The sequence below is a fragment of the Trichomonas vaginalis genome, chromosome VI (genome assembly GCF_026262505.1).
Source record: "Trichomonas vaginalis G3 chromosome VI, whole genome shotgun sequence".
Lineage (NCBI taxonomy): Eukaryota > Parabasalia > Trichomonadida > Trichomonadidae > Trichomonas > Trichomonas vaginalis.
This window is the reverse complement of record NC_067208.1, coordinates 9,933,290-9,953,225: the sequence shown is the minus strand read 5'-3', so window position 1 is coordinate 9,953,225 and position 19,936 is coordinate 9,933,290. Positions and strand designations below refer to the sequence as shown.

Genomic DNA, 19,936 nt, shown 5'->3' with positions numbered 1-19,936 from the left:
CAGCCCTATCGTCCTCCCAGTGTCAGTTTTCAATATAAAATCCAAATTTTTTTTGAAAATAAAAATTTCGAGAAATTTTTCTGATTTTTTTTCTTTGATTTCAATAATTCAAAATAAATTTGGGAGTAAAAAGACACTATTTAATGAAATTCATATGAGTGAATGTGGATAAATACTCTCAAAACATACAATTTATCTATTTTTTCTTTATATTATCAACTAATTAGTGATAATTTTTTTTGAATCAGATTTTTTTTCATTAAAAACATAATATATAACACAACAATGATGCACACATACGTATCTACACATCAAAATATAAAGCTTGTTTTGGTCTGGGCATCCCAACCCAAAATTCTTTAAAAATTGAATAAAATTGAATACTTGGGGCTGGGATACCCATCCCAAAACCGAATTGAATTTTTTGAATTAAAGAATATATTTATGTATTTATAATATACATGTGATGTCTATAAAAAATACTAAATTCTAAAAAAAATTCAATTTATTCAAAACGTATACTAAGTGATCACTTCATTAGTAGGATCAGCAATCCTACTAAATGGTGAGAACGCCACTAACTAAAAAGGGAGTCATTGGAGCTCTTGATCTCTTGTCAGTAGAGTTCATAATGAGGCATGGCATCTACTGATTAGAGATCAGAGCAATCCTACCTTACATTCAGGAGCTACAAAGCTCCTAATCGTTACGAGAGGGAGCCTTGGAGCTCCTGAAGCTCATCAGCAGAGGCTATTTACCATTTGGGCCTCTTCTGATGAAAGATGCGAAACACGTCTACGAACCAGGAGCTTCAAAGCTCCTAATCCTTACGAAAGGGAGCTTTGGAGCTCCTGAAACTCCTTTTACTATAAAATAGGACAGTTTTCTTCTGAGGTTCTCATCAAATCTAAGACTTCAGAAGAAAGCTGTCCTATCAATGTATACTTACACTCTCATGGACTACAAGTGTACAATTTTAAGGCAGAGATTATCCGAGGCCTCTCATCAAATGAGGGACCTCGGATAATCTCTACCTTAAGTAGTCAAATAACTTTTCTCACTATTTAGGAACAAAAGAACAAGAGTTGGAGTACTTTAAGGCAAGATTCTTCCGAAATCTCTCATCGAATGAGAGACTTCGGAAGGACCTTGCCAAATCCTTGAACGCCAATATCCTTGGAACTGAGCTAGAACCAGGGAGAAGTAGCATACTATAGAGCACGATGGTAATCTCGGAAATGCTTATATCGCCCCAAGCACAATATTTAAGAAGTCTAACTCATATATACAAGAAGTCAGGCTGAATAGATATTGTGCATATGGTTTGCAGAACTCTCATGATATTTAAAATTCATGTTATCCCAAAAAAGGTGACACTTTGGGTGTATCGTCCATCCCAGGGATGCAAAAATCACATCACCTTGGATCTATACTCAGAAATAAAAAAGGCTCAATTTTGGTATATGCATTTATTATAATGAATCTAGTAATATTTTTCGAGGGTGTCAGATGACCTAAAATTACGAAAATGAACATGGGTTATATAAGCATTATACTATATGATAATTCTATTTTTCATAATTTTAGGTCTTAAAACTCAAAAACCGTAAAATTTTTGAGTCGAATTACCTCTGAAATCTTCCTGACAAGGAAAATAGTTAGAGGCTCAATCGAATGCATCATATGATAAAATCATTGCATCTTCGATAACATAAACATCATTCACTTGTTTTCCTCGTTAATTCGAGTATTGATTACATACTATTCGTAAAACGATTCAAATATATTTTATAAAAAATTGCTGATGATTAATCAGCATCAAATCAATCATATTTTGTAGTTTTTAATATATTGGACACACAATTCTAGATGTTGAGTCGCAGTGAGATAGATGAGGGACAAATCTAAAATTGTTGCTGATACCGACGCAGGGAAGGGTTTTGGCAGGAAAACACCCCTTCATATGAAAGAATTATGTGTCACAAATTTACATCTTACTTAAATTCTTTCAAATAATTCAAATTCACTGCGATTTTATTACTTATGACCTAAAAAGAAGATGAAATTGAATTAGATAGAAAGAGTTTGGAATGTGTTAACACAAACAATATTTTTATTAGGAATTAAAAAACAATTAAATTTTTGATTAAAAAAAATAGCAATAAATATCAATAATATATCATAATTTTTCCATGTCAAGCTGATCGTGAAGAACACTTTCTTGCTTTTCACTTTCTTGTTCAGTATTTGGTTCATTAATCGTCAGCATTAGGAGGAACATGGTAACAGGGGGTACATCATAGTAGAGTATTTTAAGGATGATATCAAGCCATAAATACGAGTTTCTTTTTGTGTATGAAAGTTTAAATGCAAAATATTTTGTGTGTCCAAAAGTAAATGCGATCATATCAAATAATAAACTGGCTCCATATGCAAATATAGTGGCATTTAATTGATAGCGCCTTGCATCATGGAAAAGTACCATCATTTTATCTGAAAATACAAAAAATATGTTCAAAGTGAGAAGAATAATTGCATGAAGAAAGTAGAACACTACACTATCCCATCGGAAGTTTGTCTGATAGAAAATCTTGAAAAATTTAGAATCTGTTTTAATAGGAACGTATAGAACAACAATTTGAACGAATATAAAGGTAATAAAGGAATATTTAAGAAATTGTATCGCAAATGTAGCTCCTTTGTTAAGTGAAATTCCGATTAATTTTAATGTTTTGGCAATTTTAGCGAGATATGCGCATTGACAAATGAACCAAAAGCTTAATGGAAGCTGGTATAATCTTGATGATAGTGTTTCATGGCTGGTCAGTTCTTGTATTGGAAGGAAATTTTCAAATGCAAATTCAAAAGTGATATATGCAACAACACTCGCGCAGAATGCAATTTCTTCTCGATGAAGCTTCAGATTACCTTCTCCAAAGTACTTGATGCCGAAATAAAATATCGGAAATAATATGCAAAGTTTAGCAATTGTTTTGATAATGAGCTGGATGTTTGTACACTTGAATAGTATTGTTGATGAATTGCACAGGTTATCAATTTTTGATAATTTTGCAATAAAAGGAACTGTCATATTCAAATTTGAATACTTTTATGAATTGAGAATAATTCAATCCGATAACCTTGTTATGAAAAAGAACGTAAAAATAATCAAACACGAATATAATATTTAATAACATAAAAAAAGTCAATAAAAATAAAAAATCAATGTCAGCAGCATGACTTTGTTTTGTTTGAAGCCGCAATATTAGTTGGAATACGTATTTTCGCATGTTGTACAATAAAATTATAGGCAGATTTTGCAGTACTGACGAATAAATTATCAACTTCTTCTCCAGAGGCAGCAGAAACGAAAAATATGCTTTCAAATCTGCTTTTCATGGATTCTATATAATCTTCCATCTCAGAACTTGGAGGATTAAGATCATTTTTATTTACTGCCAAAATAAATGGAGGAACTACAGAATTTGATTCTGAAATTACATCCATCCAGTAGTCAATAGCAAAGAAAGAATCCATGTCTGTCGTTGAAACTACAAGCACAACTGCAGATGAACTCCGAGTATACATAGGAGCCAGAGATTTAAATCTTTCTTGGCCAGCAGTATCCCATATAAGTATATTTAAGTCCTGCCCATCAGTAGATATACGCTTAGACATGTGGTTTGCGCCAATTGTTGATTCAATAACTTCATTATACTCGCCTTTGATCCATCGGCTGGATAAACTTGTTTCACCTACACCTGAGTTTCCAATTATGACAATTTTACAGCTTAGTGCAGAATCGTCATTTTCGATGGTCATTAAAATGACAGTTTTTTACATTGATTTTAGATAATCGGATAAGAAAATCATAAATAGGACATGGTTTTTGGTTTATTATTTTCACTGATTGATTTTCACTTTCAAAATTTGTTATCACTCATTGATTTTCACAATATTTGAATACAATAATGGCCATTTTATTACGGGTTTAATTTTTTCATTGAACATCATTTACTTATATTAAGAATAATTATTTTAAATTGATAAAACGATAAATAATACTTTTGTGAAGATTCTTGGCATTTTCAATCAACAAATGATTGGTAGTAAATTTTATTTTTATTGCAATTATTTAAAAAAATTTCCAATATAAAATTGTTGATCGTTCATAATCTTCGAGTTTTCCAAATCATTTCTATATCACTCCAAGGCTTAACAGTCAATGACTCAAATTGAAATAATGACGTTTAAATGAATACGTCATAGAACGAATATAGTCAATCACAACCAAACAAGAAAAAGATTGACTAATTGGAGATAAAACGTTAAATCGAATGAAAATTGGGTCCATTACTCGACTTATTGAAGTGTTTTAGATAATGTAATCTTACTCTTTATTTTTAAGCATATTTATTTGAAATTGCTTCAATTTTTTTGTAACTGAACTTTTTTCGTTGAATTTTCAATAACTTACATCAGTGTTATTTGAAATGTTACTTCTTGAACTTATTCTTTTAATCATGAAAAATTTATTTGAGTTTGAGCAATAAATATATCAATAAAAAGTATTTATTTTTTATGGAGAAAATATTTTAATCATTTATCTAACTTTTTAAAGTTATTTTTGAAGAATGCAAAATGATTTTGAAAGTAGCAACATATTGACATTTCAAGCCGCGCAAAAGATAGGATCAGCTGCAATGGAATATGCTAATTTAAAGGGTTATAAGGTTTGTATTACCATTGTTGATAGATCTTGTCAAATTTTATGCGTTGCTAGGCATCATCAAGCTGGGGTTCACACTGTAAACGCTAGTTTTAAAAAAGCGTATACAGCTTGTTCGCAGAAAAGAACTACGGAAGAAATTTTTAATGGAATTAAACAAGGAACAATTCCACAAGAACTGAAAGATCTTGATCCTAATATTTTAGTACTTCCTGGCGGTATTCCCATAATATATAAGGATGAAGTTATTGGAGGAATCGGAGTTGGAGGTGCTCATCTCTCTCTTGATTCTGATGTTGCAAAAGCAGGACTTATTGCAGTTATTGATCAGAATTCGAATAAATCTGAATGAATTATCTTCATAATTTTGATATTTTTTTTTATAATTGAATTTTATTCTTTAAATAGAGTCTCAGTACACAAAATATGTGGCGTTTTTTTTTATAAATAAGAGCCTATTAATGATATGTTTCAAATATTTAAAATTATCAATAAGAGTAGTTAGTTATGAGTTCAAAAAATTCTATATTTTGTTGAGATAAATCCATCATATGAAAATCAAGCAAGTGAATCGATTGATCGACAGAATTTTTTTGTAATTAATGATTTCTAAGCATATACATGAATAAATCAATGCAACAGAGAAACAAATGTATTTCAATTTCATTGTTGATCTAATCATTTAATGAAAACAACTTAGAATTTGGAATTCATTTTCCAGAATCATAAACCTGATTATTAATATTGATTATTTAAAGGTAAATGCATTAGATAATATGAATATAAATGATAATCTGGGAGTAGGGGTAATTTTAGCTAAAAGTGACACACCCGTGAAGGGTGTGATTACCGATCGGTAATTTCGACAGTTTAGAATTTAAAATTTTTTATGGAACTGTTGCGAGTTTCATAAAGAATTTAAGGAATATAAGCAAAGATTTGAATCAAAATCTTAGACCTAAGCCGCTCGATTCGCTCGCGGCTTCCGCGAATTACAGATCAGCAAAGATTTGAATCAAAATCTTCGAACTAAGCCGATCGCTTCGCTCGCGGCTTTCTTTATTATTTTAAATTTGCATATTTCCATCAAAAGTTCATAAGGTAAAAAATTTCGTTTATTTTTACTAAGAAAAAAAAGGTTTTTGATAATAAATTTATTTTATTTCGAAAAAGTAGCAATAATCGTAAAAGGGTATTGATAGGCTTGCTAAAGTAACTAATTTTAGCTGTCAAATACTTTTGTATTTTGAAGTAAATTAGTATAAATTTGTTTTTACTTTTATTTCGAAAAAGTAGCAATAATCGTAAAAGGGTATTGATAGGCTTGCTAAAGTAACTAATTTTAGCTGTCAAATACTTTTGTATTTTGAAGTAAATTAGTATAAATTTGTTTTTACTTTTATTTCGAAAAAGTAGCAATAATCGTAAAAGGGTATTGATAGGCTTGCTAAAGTAACTAATTTTAGCTGTCAAATACTTTTGTATTTTGAAGTAAATTAGTATAAATTTGATATTATTTTAACTCCCTTTGAAAACCTCAATTTTCCATACAGAGGGAACGGGAATAGCATCCAATATTCCCTGAGAATGGTTGCGCATTCTCAGTTCCCTCTATATTTCGAACGAAGCTCTCATCGGTCTTTTTTTTTAATACTAAACGTTTTTTTTCCTGTCACTTTTAGCTAAAATTTGGGTTTGCCGATAATCTGGTGTAATAGAAGATAAAAATTGAGAGGAAAAATCTAATAAAATAAAATTAATTTAATAAATGGATCATGATAACAAAGAACTAAATAAGGCGTTTCATAAAAAATAATTAATGATTTTAATGAATTGAAATATATAAATTTTTGAGAGTAATTTAGTCAATTTCTCCCTATTTGAATGTATTAAGGAATTCGAATTTTTATCTAATATTTTAATAATAACAATTAGTAAATGATTTTCATTTTTTTGAAATTCTGTCAAGGTTATATTTTCTGAGTTGAAAGGTCAATGACAAAAAAATCTCATTCAAAATTTATCTTGCAAATCATAAAAATATTTATCTTCTTATGATATTTATTTAAATTATTAAACTTTATAAAATCATAAAAAATATGAATTGAATTATTTTCAATGAAGCTCTCAAATCTAAAATCATAAATATTATTGGGTAATAATGTTCGCGTGCTTATTATTTAGGGCTGTTAGATCAGAAATAACAGTTGGTATGCCAAATCCTAAGTACGGCACTAAACCAAACCATTTTGATGTTATCTATAAGTATCAAGACAAATTAATTGATTTCTCATTTTTTGATCAAGGCACTTCCACTAAATTAATTGTAGATGGAGAGGAGTTCGAACCAAAGACATTAAGTCCTGGACCATATGGTGGACTCATTCTTGATGTCAAATCCAAAGAAATAACCCCGAATGATGCAAATATTAAATTTATAATTACAAATACAAATAATAAAGCAGTTAAATTCAAGTTAGGAACATACACAGACATTGCTTTTAAATCAGACAAAGGTGAGGAAAATACAATAGAACCTCAATGGTCAAAAACCAGAAATGGTGATGCTCAAGGATACTTTGCTTATGCAGTTACTTCATCTGTAGAACCATCATGGCAAAGACTTGTTATTGATCATTATCCATTTATTGATGTCGATTTCAAGAAACCAGATAATTTTTGGTATGGAAGATACAGCGAAATTAGTAACAAATCAAATAAATGGTTCTTGAATTTTCCAAAGGGAACAATACCAGAATCAAAAAAGCCCCAAGGATCAGATGATCTAGTTACATCATACTCATGGAATGAGCAGACGATTGGACCAAATCAGACCGTTGTTTATGGAGTTCATATGTATTTTGTAATGGAAAATCCACTTGACATGATTGCAGAAGAATTCCGTGTCCCTGTTGAGCTTGGAAAAACAGCAAGACTTCATCCTTGGATGAGGCTCCTTACTGTTGATAAATATTATCAAATTGTTTGTACTGATTTATCAACAAATTCAGTAGTTAAACAAGCACGTTTTCAAGCCAAAGTTACAATGGATCATTATGGAATAGATATAGCACAAAGTAATAATGAGGGTGAAACCAAATATAAGTTATATTTCCAAGACGATCAAACGAAAGCAAAATCTAATGAAATAATCATCACTGTTACACGATCTACTAAACCAACATTAACTGTCACAATGCCCGCTTTTGAAAAAACATTTTTGAATCAATCAGATGTAATTAATGCAAAATTTACGGCGACATCATCAATAGGAATTAATATTTCAGCCGAATTATATGACCAATATAATATTTTGCGGAAACAAACATTAACTGAATATCAAACCAGCAATAAAACATCCAAAACTGTCACAGATGCATTCAAATATGAATTAAAGGATTTGAGATCTGGAAAATACTGTTTGAGATTACGTGCAATAAATTCAATGGGTCTACCATCCGATTCAATTGATATTAACTTCACGATGGATTTTGCCACGTAAATTCTTCAGTATGGATTTGATAATAATGTATTATCACCAAAGGAATCAGCAATATTTTGAGTTAAATTTAGTGAAACTGATGTTCAACAGACAATTAAATTTAGTCTCAAAATACTCGATAAGACATTTAATTCATCTGAAATTCATCCAAACGGTGTTGAACAAAATTGTGATTTTAAGGTGGATATACCAGATCTTCCTGAAAATAAATACAACTGCATCTTTAATGCCTACGTAGATGGAGTGTTACTTTTCACTGATAATATTCAAATAACTATTTCGGCAAAACCAAAAATAAAGGTATATCCTTTGAGCAAAAGAGACGAATTCACAAGCTCTGATTATTTGGTGTTTAATGTTGAAATTTCAGATGAAAATCAAGGAAATATTTCATTAAAAATCGATAACAAAGAAGTCTTAAACACTAAATATCAAGCTAGTTTATCAGGACAAAACACAACAATTAGATATTCATTAAAGGATTTATCTTACAGAGAAAATCCTTATCCATATGAAATTTATGTATTTGATAGTCATGGTATCAAATCAAATTCATTCAAATCTTCATTCTCAATATTGAGCAGGCCAAAAATAAATTTGATTGAGATGCCAAAAGTCTCCAGTCCAAGAAAACCAGTTACTCTGAAATTGAATTTTGAAGACAACGATTCAACAAAAGAACTGATACTGTTTTATAATTACAACAAGCAATCAAAAAAGGTTAAAACAATTCAATCATTGGGAAATGGTACACAATATAAGGAGATTGAATTTGAATATCCAGGTACAAGCAATGGAACAATAACTTTTTATTTGACAAGTGAAAAATCAATTCCAGAGAATTTAGAAGTTTTGAATCTTTCAATATTCAATAAATTCTCAATGGATATAACGAGCACAGATCGTCCAAAAATTATTGTTTATTATCCACAAGATGGTGAGAGCTATGGAAATAACGAAACACTAGATTTTAATTTAACAATTCTTGATGATGATAACGGGGATATAAAATATTTAATTAATGATCGTGAAGATATTAATTACACAGGCTTATCAAAGACATATAGAATTTCTGAAGGTTCTGGAAATATAACATATAATGTTAAGCTACATTTCCCCGTATGGTGCACATTCTTAACCAATAACGGTGAGTATACGCTATCAGTTTATGTTGTTGATCATTTTGGTCTAAAATCAGATATTAGGAATACCACATTCCAAATAAGAAACAAACCAATTATTAATGAAATAAAATTGTCATCAACACTTATTAGAGCCGATTCGCCAGAATCAAGAAAAATTACCATGGAAGGATTCTTCACAGACTATGATGTTGGTAAAACAATCGTTTTTAGAGTTAAGGAAGGTGAAAATGACATTGAACGCAATCTAAAGCCATATGGAAACACTCAATCTGATGGCGGTAAAAAACGTTTCAAATTTGATTATACTGTGAGGAAAACTGCATCTAATTTAAGTCTTATCATTTGGGTTGAAGATGATAATGATATTGTACGCGACAAACATAATGGAGAGTCCGAAAAGGCAGTAATACCAATAAGTATTTCTAAATCGCCTCAAATTGTTTCTGTTTGTCCAAAGAGTAGTTTTGGAGTTAATGACTCATATCCACTTGATATGGAAATTCGTGATGAAACAAATGGAAAAGTTGTTGTTTATTTAGATGGAAAACTTGTAAAACAGATTCCTTATAATGCAACAATCGTGGAAAATGGGCTAACCATCGACAGAATTAATACATCATGCCTACTTCCAAATGATCTTTCAAGAACTGAACACAAAATAGACTATTATCCAATTGATGAATTTGGATTTGAGGCAACACCAGTATGGATGAAGAATTGCACATTTACTTATAAGAGCAGACCAATTCTAAAAGATTTGAAATTAAATAGGACGAAAATTGATAATGACGAACCTGTAAGCATAACCGGATGGGTAACAGATTATGATAAAGACAAAGTTATTTATATAATGCAACGGATTGCAGATCAATCACCAATTCCAATTGGAAATATTACTTCCAATGGCAATTCACAAGAGTTTTCATTCGAATTGGCTAATCTTGTTGCACAAGGTTCTGGAAATCGATCAATTACATTCTGGGCTTCTGATTCTAATACTTCTAAACCTGAAGATACAGTAGATAGAAACATGAATTCCGAAACAGTGACTTTATATCTATTTTGGGCAAATGATCCTGATTTTACTATCAATTTCCCTGATGGATACATTTATTCACCAGGAGAACCAGTTAAAATCCAATTTAATGTTACAGCTGATCTTAAAGGAAGTATATATCTTATGGATCTTAGCAAATATGGTATCCTTCATCAGGAAACAATTTCTTATGAGCATTCAGGAACTATTAACAAAGAATTTACATATGATTATCCAGGAACATATAGTATTTTATGCATGGGTTCAAAATATTGAAGATTACCATGATCCTCCAGAGAAAAATTCGAAATCAGAAGTTAGAGATGAAGATATTTATATTACAAAACCAATAGTAGATATTAACTTCCCATTTGAAGAAATTTTCGGACATCATGATATAATTCCATTAACATATTCCGTTACAGATGAAACCAAAGGTAATATTACTGTAACATTGGATGGTGTTTATCTTGCATCCAAGACATATGAAAGCTATAATAAGAAAATCGATTCTTCATTTGAAAATCTAATGATCAATTATAGGGTGAACTTTTCCACTATGTATGCAAATTATCATGTATTGATGGTTGAGATCATGGATGAACATGGAAGTTCTGTTTTTGATTACAAATACATACAAATTGTTAATCAGCCAAAGATCAAATCTGTTAAATTTGATAAGAATGTTTATTTACTGAATGAACTTGCAACGGTTACAATAGACTACTCTGATGTTGATAAAGGAAAATATTTAATGTTCTACTATGTTGTTGATGAAAAAACATATACAATGTGGAGTGGAGCCAAATCAAACGGAAATGATCAAACATCTTATCAAATAACATTTATTCCATTTGATCTTAAACCTGCCCTTAAATCGTTCCAGTTTTACGTAACAAGCAGGAATATTTTAAGAGAAGAAAAGTATAAAAATTCTGATTCACCTGTTAAATCAATTCCACTCACAATTACTTTCTCTCCAACACTTACTCTATATGAGCTCAGTGAAACGGTTTATTCAAGTGAAGAAAGGATAAAATTTTCTGGAACACTTAAATGCGATTTGCTTGCATATATTGAATTTTGGGATGGTGCAACAAGTGTTGGAAGAATTGGTCCATTTGAATCTGGCACAATAGCAAATACTATTTGGGAACTTCCGCAAACAATGAAATATGGAAGTTATAATCTTGTCGCTAGAGCAATAGACAAAAATAATTATGAATCAGAAGAAGGTGTTGATATCTTCATTCAAATTAGGAACAAACCTACAATAACATCTGTAACCAATTACAATACAGTTATTCCAGAAGATGGATATTTCTTCGGATATGCTCATGTTAATGATCCTGATGAAGGTAAACCAATAATCATTTATGGCCGCATTAATAATGATGGTGACACATTTATTTTAAGTAATAATTATAAGACATCAGATGGAGGAAGTGATCAATATTTCAGTATGTTAAATTATCTTCCAGAAGATGTTACTCTTTATGTCTGGGCATCAAGTTCATATAATAAAAATAATAAAGATAAGAATGTAGTTTCAAAGGAATATCCAATTCCATTATATATTACGGTTTATCCAACATTTGAAGTTACATACTTGACAAACGAGGAATACTTCTTGCCAAATTCAACAATTGATTTTGCATACAAAGTTTCAGATGATCAAGAAGTCAGCATTGATGTATACTATAATTCATTTTCACGTGTGCACTCATCTCAGAAAATCACTCTCAAGAATGGAAAGGCAAGTGGCAAGATTTCATTTAGAATCCCAGAAGATGCTGATATAACTGACGAGCATTATATTATTCCATATGCTGTTGATAACTTTGGATATAAGACACCTGGACCATTCTATGTTTTCATGGTTCAGAATAGACCAAAAATAAATAAAGTTGAATTCAATCCAAAGTTTGGTCTCCAATCAGAAGATATCAGCGTTGAGATTTTATATGATGATGTTGACAAAGGCAAAGTTCTTTACGGATTCATGCAAATTGACAATAGAAAAGTTGAGAAACCTTTCACAAGTTTCATATCCAATGGAACTCTTAACCAAATCGCCAAAAGTGGAATTCATATTGAATCAAATGAAACTATTGGTTCAAAGAATATTAAATTCTGGATTTCATCTAGCAAAGATGTTGAATACAGGAATAATCTTGTTGTTTCATCTCCACAATATGGTGCAACCCTCCAGGTAACATATAAACCATCAATGAAGTTAAGTAAACCAGAGAAGAAGGTTTATAAAGATGGAGATAAAATCATTGTTGTAGGTTCTTTGAACTCTCATACAGATGTAACATTATTGTACTTTATTGACCAGGAACAATTAAATGAAACCACGAAGATTACTGTTGAAAGTGATCCTCAGGCATTTACGACATTTGTTACTATTACATATAATTATAAGTACGGAAAATATCAATTCAGTGTTTTGGCGGAAGATTCTAATGGACAGAGAACTAATCTCCAAAGTATGGAATTTGAAATCCATAATCCACCACGAATTCGTTCATTCCAGATTGAAAATGATGTCATTAAACCAGGAGACAAATTGAACGTTAAAGGAAAGGTATTTGATTCTGATATGGATGACGAAATCCGTATCTTCTATAAGATTGATCAAAGATCCGACCAGCTTCTATTAACGTTATTATCTGATTCAACTGAAATGTCATTTGCAGAGTCAATTACTCTTCCATATGATATTGAGTTAGGTGATCATACTCTTCATCTTCATTGCCGTGATAAAGACAATGAAAAATCTGCAATAGTTTCAATAGCATTCACTGTCTCGAAGAAGGCTGACAATAATGGCGGCGATAGCACAGATCCATCAGGAGGCAATTCAACCTCTGATAATTCTAATTCATCAAACTCAAAGAAGACAAGAGCAAAATTTGCAGGACTTTATGCTGGTATCGCAATTGTTGTCATTGTTTTCATTGTTTTGGTTATTATTGCAGTCCTTTTGCTCATCAGAGGAAAGGGTAATCAAAATAATGAATCTGCAAGTGATCAAGACTTCCAAGAAAAAGAGACACAAATCATTAGTAGCACAACAACAGCATCAGTTAACCCAGACGAAGTTGCAACACATGATAATCCGTTATTTAATTCAACAGAAATAACTCATGACAATGATCCATTTTCTGATGAATTTGAAGAGCAGAATCCTTAAATAACATATATTTTTATGAGATGGATAAAATGCACACATTTGCACACATTTTGACACTTTTCTGACAAGCATCATTCAAATTTGAAGAAAAACCTCTAAATTTCATTCAAATTTCTGTCAAAATGAATATTTGGTCCCCGAAATAAATTTATATACGTTTCCTGTCCAATCATCGTTAGGATTCTTTGTTTGATTGAATCGTATATATGATGAAATTTGTGGATATTCAAGTAGGAATCCATAAACTCCATTGATCATAAAATCTTCATTAATAAGATTTAATAAACTATATTTATGTCTAGTTTGAACAAAAATGGCTTCTGAATCATTAAACAAATCATTTTTTGATCGAAATATATCATGGTGATAAATTTGTAACCAAGTTACGTTCTCAAAAGTTTTAATTCTGTATCCAGAGAAATATTTGTATACTTCCTCATCTATTGTTGGATAATGGTCGTAAATTTGATATGACAAATTCTAGATTTTAAAACTATTGATCAAACTTAAAAATGTCACTTTTTAATTATTTATGGTGATCCTAAAATTCAACTTTAAGGATACCCTTACGTGTCAGATTTTTTGCGCATACGAAGAAGTCATGCTAGACATGAGCTATAAACCTGAAATTTTAGCAACATATTTAAAACTTTTTAAACTACAATACACTTTAATATTCAAGAACAAAAATATTCTTTTTAGAAATTACATAATTATTTTATGTGAAATCTATATAAAAACATATTTTGCGAGCGTAACTTTTTTCTTTATAAGCACCTTATATGACTGATAAACTGTGAAGGCACATAATTGTTAATTCATAGAGTTGATATGTTTCCAAAATTGAGAGGAAATTTGAAAATTGAATACCCTTTCAATTCAATTTTCAAAAGATATCAGCTCCTTCAATAATTGAAGGACGATTTTGATCATTTGCTCTTAAAACAAGTATGCCATGGAGAAAAAAGTTACGCTCGCAAATCTGAAATATAACTATCATATAAAAAAAATTAAATTTCTAATTTTTTACTCTATAGATATTATTGGCCACTTGTGTAATGCATAAAAGTTTATGTCATATGCATATATTTGGAAGTATGGGAGACGAGGGAAATTACTTCTATGAGGCACTAGAATTTTTAAAAATTTCTCTATCGGACTCACCATTCAATTTCTCGAAAATTAAAAAAAATCAATAATAGCTAAAATGTATTATGCATAACAAATTTTAATGTTACACGGTATTTTTTGAACTTCATGACATGAATTTTCTTTATATTATTTTTTTTTTTTTGGATTTTCTATGATTTATGCGATAGGCTGGAACAACATTGTAAGTGCAATGATATCATTTATAGAGAAATCTAAAATTTCAGCATTCAGAACTCGCAACCACAAAAATATTCATTTGCTAAGTAAGTAAAGTTGATTAAGTTCGACACTTAGCTTTTATACGTAAAACCAAGTGTGTATTGTTATTTCTTGTTAAATTATTGAGAAAAAAATAAATTGTAAGAGAAACGATACTGATTATTGAAATAATATTGAGGGTAGCTGCAGATTTCTTCATTAACATGCCGGAAATTTGTTAATCTTGGTTTTCTATCATAAAATCTGTCGAAGAATCTAAAAACGGAGATATGAAATAGAGATCATGTAAATCTAGAGTATCCTGTCAGAAAAATAGACTAAGCATGTAACCCTTTTTTGGTCATAAACACTTTTTACCACTTAGTCATACAGATGATCATTAAATTTAAACGAGCACTTTTTGTCAGAATTTATTCTTTTACAAAGACAGAAGATTTTAGTATTATTTAATATTAGTGCTGTAGCAAAATTCAAAAAACGGTGAAAATTCAGTGAATTTGTGAATTCACATTTTTTTTCGACATTTTTTCTTGATATATCCATGCACATTAAGAACACAGCTTTGATACGCTTAAAAAAGCATATTTCATATGAATTGTTAAAGAAATAAACAATTTATATAAAAATTGCACTTATGGGCAGTTTAGATATATAATTTATATATAACATATATACAAATCCATAGACAAAGTGCAATAACTACAATGTTGTAGAAAATTACAGCAGAAATACTGACTTTTTGAAGGATAATAAGAATTCTTCTAAATGTTGTATTTTTATAATTTGATTGATTTTTTTTTACTATTTCATTAATCTTTTATGAATAATAATTATTTTTAATATATGTGCTATTAAAATTTCAAATTTTGACTAATATATCTAAGTTATCTGAACGAAACATTTAGAAAATATCATACTTACATTGAAATAGCAAGTAGAGCATATTAATAGCAAGTTTCTTGGCTTTATATCTATCATCTATTGTTGTTTGATCAAACAAAATTCACTCTATTATATGGTGTCAATTAATTAAAACAATTTTTAATAGTTATTTATTTAGTGCGAATAAGTGCAAACTCATAAATGAATAACTTAATAGTAGAAATGAATTATCTGATATAAATCTCACATTTTGTCCATCAGAAATACTTTAATTGCATACGCATAACTATTAGTAATACGTCTGGAGTGTCAATTAATAACAATCCCACAACAAGTAAAATTCAGATTTTTATTAAACTTATTTTTTCCTAAAAGTTTTCTCAAATTACTATATATACATATGTGGATAAAATAATAGTAATATTGTAAAAAATTAGATAATTTTTTTTATTTGAGAACCTCTCAAAAGTTCATTCAATTTATCAATTGTTTCAGTTTGATGTATATTCATTTCTGGAGCCTAAAACTTTAGCAATCATGACAATATCATATTCTCTTTCTAACTACGCAATGTAAGGGTATCCTTAAATGACAATTCTTAGAAGAAGATTCAAAAGTGCTGGAAGAGAATACAGTATCTTTGATAACAATGTATTCTTAAAGGTCTTTGAACATAAAAACTCTCCAGATGTTTACTTTAATAATAGTTTAGAAGTATTAAATATTGATGAAGAAAACAAATACTCTATTTTGTCTGAACTCTCAGATAATGAACGATATACAGACTTTAAATACACTTTTCTTCTTTATTACCCAGAAATTTCAATTTACAACTACTGGCAACAAATCAACAATCCCTATAAATGAGACAGACAATTATACAGGAACATTTATTCCATATAATGTTACTGGATATCGACATATCAGTATTAATGCAGATAGAAAAGTGACAAATTGTTATTTAAGAGGGTTGTTAGTTTCTAGTTATCCATGTACTTATATAGATGGATGTCCAGGTTGCTATAGTTGGTACTACTCTATTGGAAGGTTTCAAAATACAAATATAAATTGAGTCTTTGGTAAAAGTATGATCACATCTAATGAAAAACTTGTTGCACAAGTGAGTCTTTGGGTTAAAGTTTCCAAAGAAAAAAAAAAGAATTTTGCAATTCAATCAAATTCCAAAATCAATGCATATCTATTAGCTTTTCAATTTATTCGGTTTTCATTCTGCTCTAATAAAAACTAACTTCCAGAATAGAATATATACTATCTAAGGAAAAGATACACTTTTTTCCGATGTCAGATTTTAAGATACACTTTTTTCGGATTTTTTTCGCGGATTTTTTTCAAACGCATATATCTCTTTATGGGATTATTTTTATGAGCTGTCATTATAGTGATAGATGTAAAAGTCCTTATATCATCATATTATATTGTTTGTTTGTTAAAGTAAATATATACATGTTTTATTCAATTTAATTGAGCATATATTATGGGTATCTGAGCTTGTCAATGATGTGGTTATATGTTATTTATGTCGTAGATTCAGAGTATACACGTAACATTCTGACCTCCTATTGAATTCAATCATGAATATTCCTGGAGAAATTGAGACAATATAAAATAAACATAAATTACTGAAGTAACATTAATTCTAACGTGAATGTTGATTTAAAATGCTCGAAATGAATAACATGTGTATTATTTAAATAATGCGTCAATTAGTTTACAAAAAAAGCATTTATTCGCTTAAGATTAAAAGTGAAAACTAACATATTAATTATTTTATAAGCCCAAAAAAGTATCAGTGTGAAATTAAAACTTAGTGAGAAAAAATATAGGTCCTAAAACTAAAACATATTTTGTACATTGATTATTTATCAAGTAATATCCCAAAAAGCATTAATAAATGATTAATCAATTGAAATATAAAACATGAAGACTGAATACAAAGATCATTCAGAAATGTGATTCGAATGGCACCATCACCAATATGACCTTCTTCAATAGAATATTCTGGACTAAAGAATGACTGATTTCCATTATACATTCGACTTTCAGAAAAAATAATACCTGAATAATGTTTTGATTGATTTGTATGAATTCCATTTTCATCAACTGAATTACATCCTTCATATCCACTTATGAAACTAGAACCGCTTGATGAGACCGCTCTATAAAATTTTGCATTGAGTGGCTCTAATTCTCCAGCTTTACCACCATAATAACCACCTCCTGCACCTGAAGGAGGAACATTAATATAATTTTGACCATCTTGACCTTGACCAAGTTTGTAACCTGATGTTTGAGTGGTGTCACTTTTGACAAAATCTTTTTTATATAAGCTTTGAACTTTGTAGCCTGTTAAATCGCCTCCTGGAGCTCCAAATGAATTTAATGCTGATCCAGAACCGCCAGCAGCAACAATAATTCTACTATAAAGAGATTTATTTGTTGAATCACTAATTAATCTGATATCTGTCGCACCTCCTCCTCCACCTGAAGGGTCATCATCGCTGGTACCAACAGTTCCGGTATCATATCCAGAATTGCCACCTCCATTAAGGCTCCGGTCCTGCATGATTACTGCATATAGTTAGGACGAGTGTCTAATAAGGAGTAAAAATATACCAATAGATTGCACATATACCAATATTTTGTAAAAATTAAATATTATCTATTTTTAAAATTTTCGAATTTGACTATATTATCGTTTTAAACATGATATATACTAACTTTACTATTTGATATATGATAAATAATGATATTTTAAAAATTGAAAATTTGGATTTTTAAATTTGCAAAGTATATAGTATAGTAAATTCATAAATGAGTATAATGTGCCCAATTATAACAATTTTCAATCATTTGATAATTCTATGACTATGGATTTTTGTACTTCTAATTAAAATAATGTCACTTTTTAATATATTGAGTTTAAGGTTTAAATTTAATTTAAAAAATCGATTTGTTTAAGGTCGCCAAAAAAAGTGCGGAAATTAAAAACCGCAGTTTGAGTACTTTCTGAGAGTCTGTTTGTCAGAAAGTATACATTTGTAAACTTTCTGACACTAATTTTTTTTGGTCCTTTCAAAGTTTTTGACAATGTCAAAAAGTATACATCGGGGCTCACAATTTCCCTCTCAAACGGTGGTTTTTTAAAAACGCTCAATTTTTCATCGACCTTATACATATTGGAAAGGAATCTTTTGATAATATCTTTTGTATATTAATACATTATGACTTATACTATGTCACCATAATATAAGTTCAAATTTTTATCATGCACATCAATATAAAATTGTAATTCAAAAAACACCTACTTCTATCGTCAAAAATACTCTCAATTTGAAAAAATACATCAAAAATATCAAATTTGCAAACCTAATTCTTCGAAATACCGAAGAAGGTAGAATATACAAATAGTGTCGGCAGAAACTATATAATTTTCTTTACAAATTGTCGAAGGGGAACTGAGAGTTTTTTCTTATACGTTGAATTATAAATCAAATTATTGAATGGATTTTTGGAAAATTGAATACTCAATTATCGAAAAACCGTTTTGACAAAAAGTGATTAATACAATATTGTTGCCTATATTAAGTAATTATCATATATGATTTTTATTATCATATCAATTAATCGTGCATGAAGTTATTCTCGACGCAAAAATCGTTTTTTATAGGGGTCTTGAAAATCTAATTCTTCTTTCATATATTTTTTTAGAAGCAAACTCACTATATCAAAATAAACTTTAGATGCATTCTAACAATTTGTCGAAGGGGAACTGAGAGTTTTTTCTTTATTATCAAGATATGACAAAAAATGTTAATATACAATTTTTTAATATTCGACATATATAGCGATAATGTAACATTATATGATTTTATTATATTATGATAGCATATATAAACCTTATCATATTATTAAAACTTTCACAAATCAAAAATATCTAGATTCTGTCAAAAAGTGATTTGTCGGATTTTTTCAAAAAAACAAATTACTCATCTAGAAGAGATTGTAAATCAAGTTTACTAATAACAATATAATGTATCACTAATATGCTATA

General features: G+C 29.6%; 5 protein-coding genes across 5 annotated transcripts, besides 3 other annotated features; 3 read left to right on the top strand and 2 right to left on the bottom strand.

The window, feature by feature from the left end:
- Window positions 1-682: 682 nt before the first annotated feature.
- Window positions 683-861: a mobile genetic element.
- A 997-nt stretch (window positions 862-1,858) lies between these two features.
- Window positions 1,859-3,985, bottom strand: TVAGG3_0837440 (GTPase protein; the record flags this gene model as incomplete). Its single annotated transcript, XM_001310705.1, has 1 exon — window positions 3,229-3,822. The coding sequence occupies one exon, from the start codon at window positions 3,820-3,822 to the stop codon at window positions 3,229-3,231; it is 594 nt and encodes a 197-aa protein (XP_001310706.1).
- Window positions 3,986-4,196: 211 nt separating this feature from the next.
- Window positions 4,197-5,144, top strand: TVAGG3_0837430 (hem-degrading protein family; the record flags this gene model as incomplete). Its single annotated transcript, XM_001310704.2, has 1 exon — window positions 4,635-5,081. The coding sequence occupies one exon, from the start codon at window positions 4,635-4,637 to the stop codon at window positions 5,079-5,081; it is 447 nt and encodes a 148-aa protein (XP_001310705.1).
- A 383-nt stretch (window positions 5,145-5,527) lies between these two features.
- Window positions 5,528-6,429: a mobile genetic element.
- Window positions 6,430-6,890: 461 nt separating this feature from the next.
- Window positions 6,891-8,231, top strand: TVAGG3_0837410 (uncharacterized protein; the record flags this gene model as incomplete). The annotated part of the gene is made up of 1 exon (XM_001310703.1): window positions 6,891-8,231. One exon carries the CDS (start codon window positions 6,891-6,893, stop codon window positions 8,229-8,231), a length of 1,341 nt encoding a protein of 446 aa, XP_001310704.1.
- Window positions 8,232-10,971: 2,740 nt separating this feature from the next.
- On the top strand, window positions 10,972-13,611 carry TVAGG3_0837400 (S-layer homology domain-containing protein; the record flags this gene model as incomplete). Its single annotated transcript, XM_001310702.2, has 1 exon — window positions 10,972-13,611. The coding sequence occupies one exon, from the start codon at window positions 10,972-10,974 to the stop codon at window positions 13,609-13,611; it is 2,640 nt and encodes an 879-aa protein (XP_001310703.2).
- Window positions 13,612-13,642: 31 nt separating this feature from the next.
- Window positions 13,643-13,736: a mobile genetic element.
- Window positions 13,737-17,055: 3,319 nt separating this feature from the next.
- TVAGG3_0837380 (glycine-rich protein family) lies at window positions 17,056-18,763 on the bottom strand (the record flags this gene model as incomplete). Its single annotated transcript, XM_001310701.2, has 1 exon — window positions 17,935-18,448. A coding segment is annotated over one exon (514 nt), but the record flags the coding sequence as incomplete, so codon positions are not given.
- Between the last annotated feature and the right edge of the window lie 1,173 nt (window positions 18,764-19,936).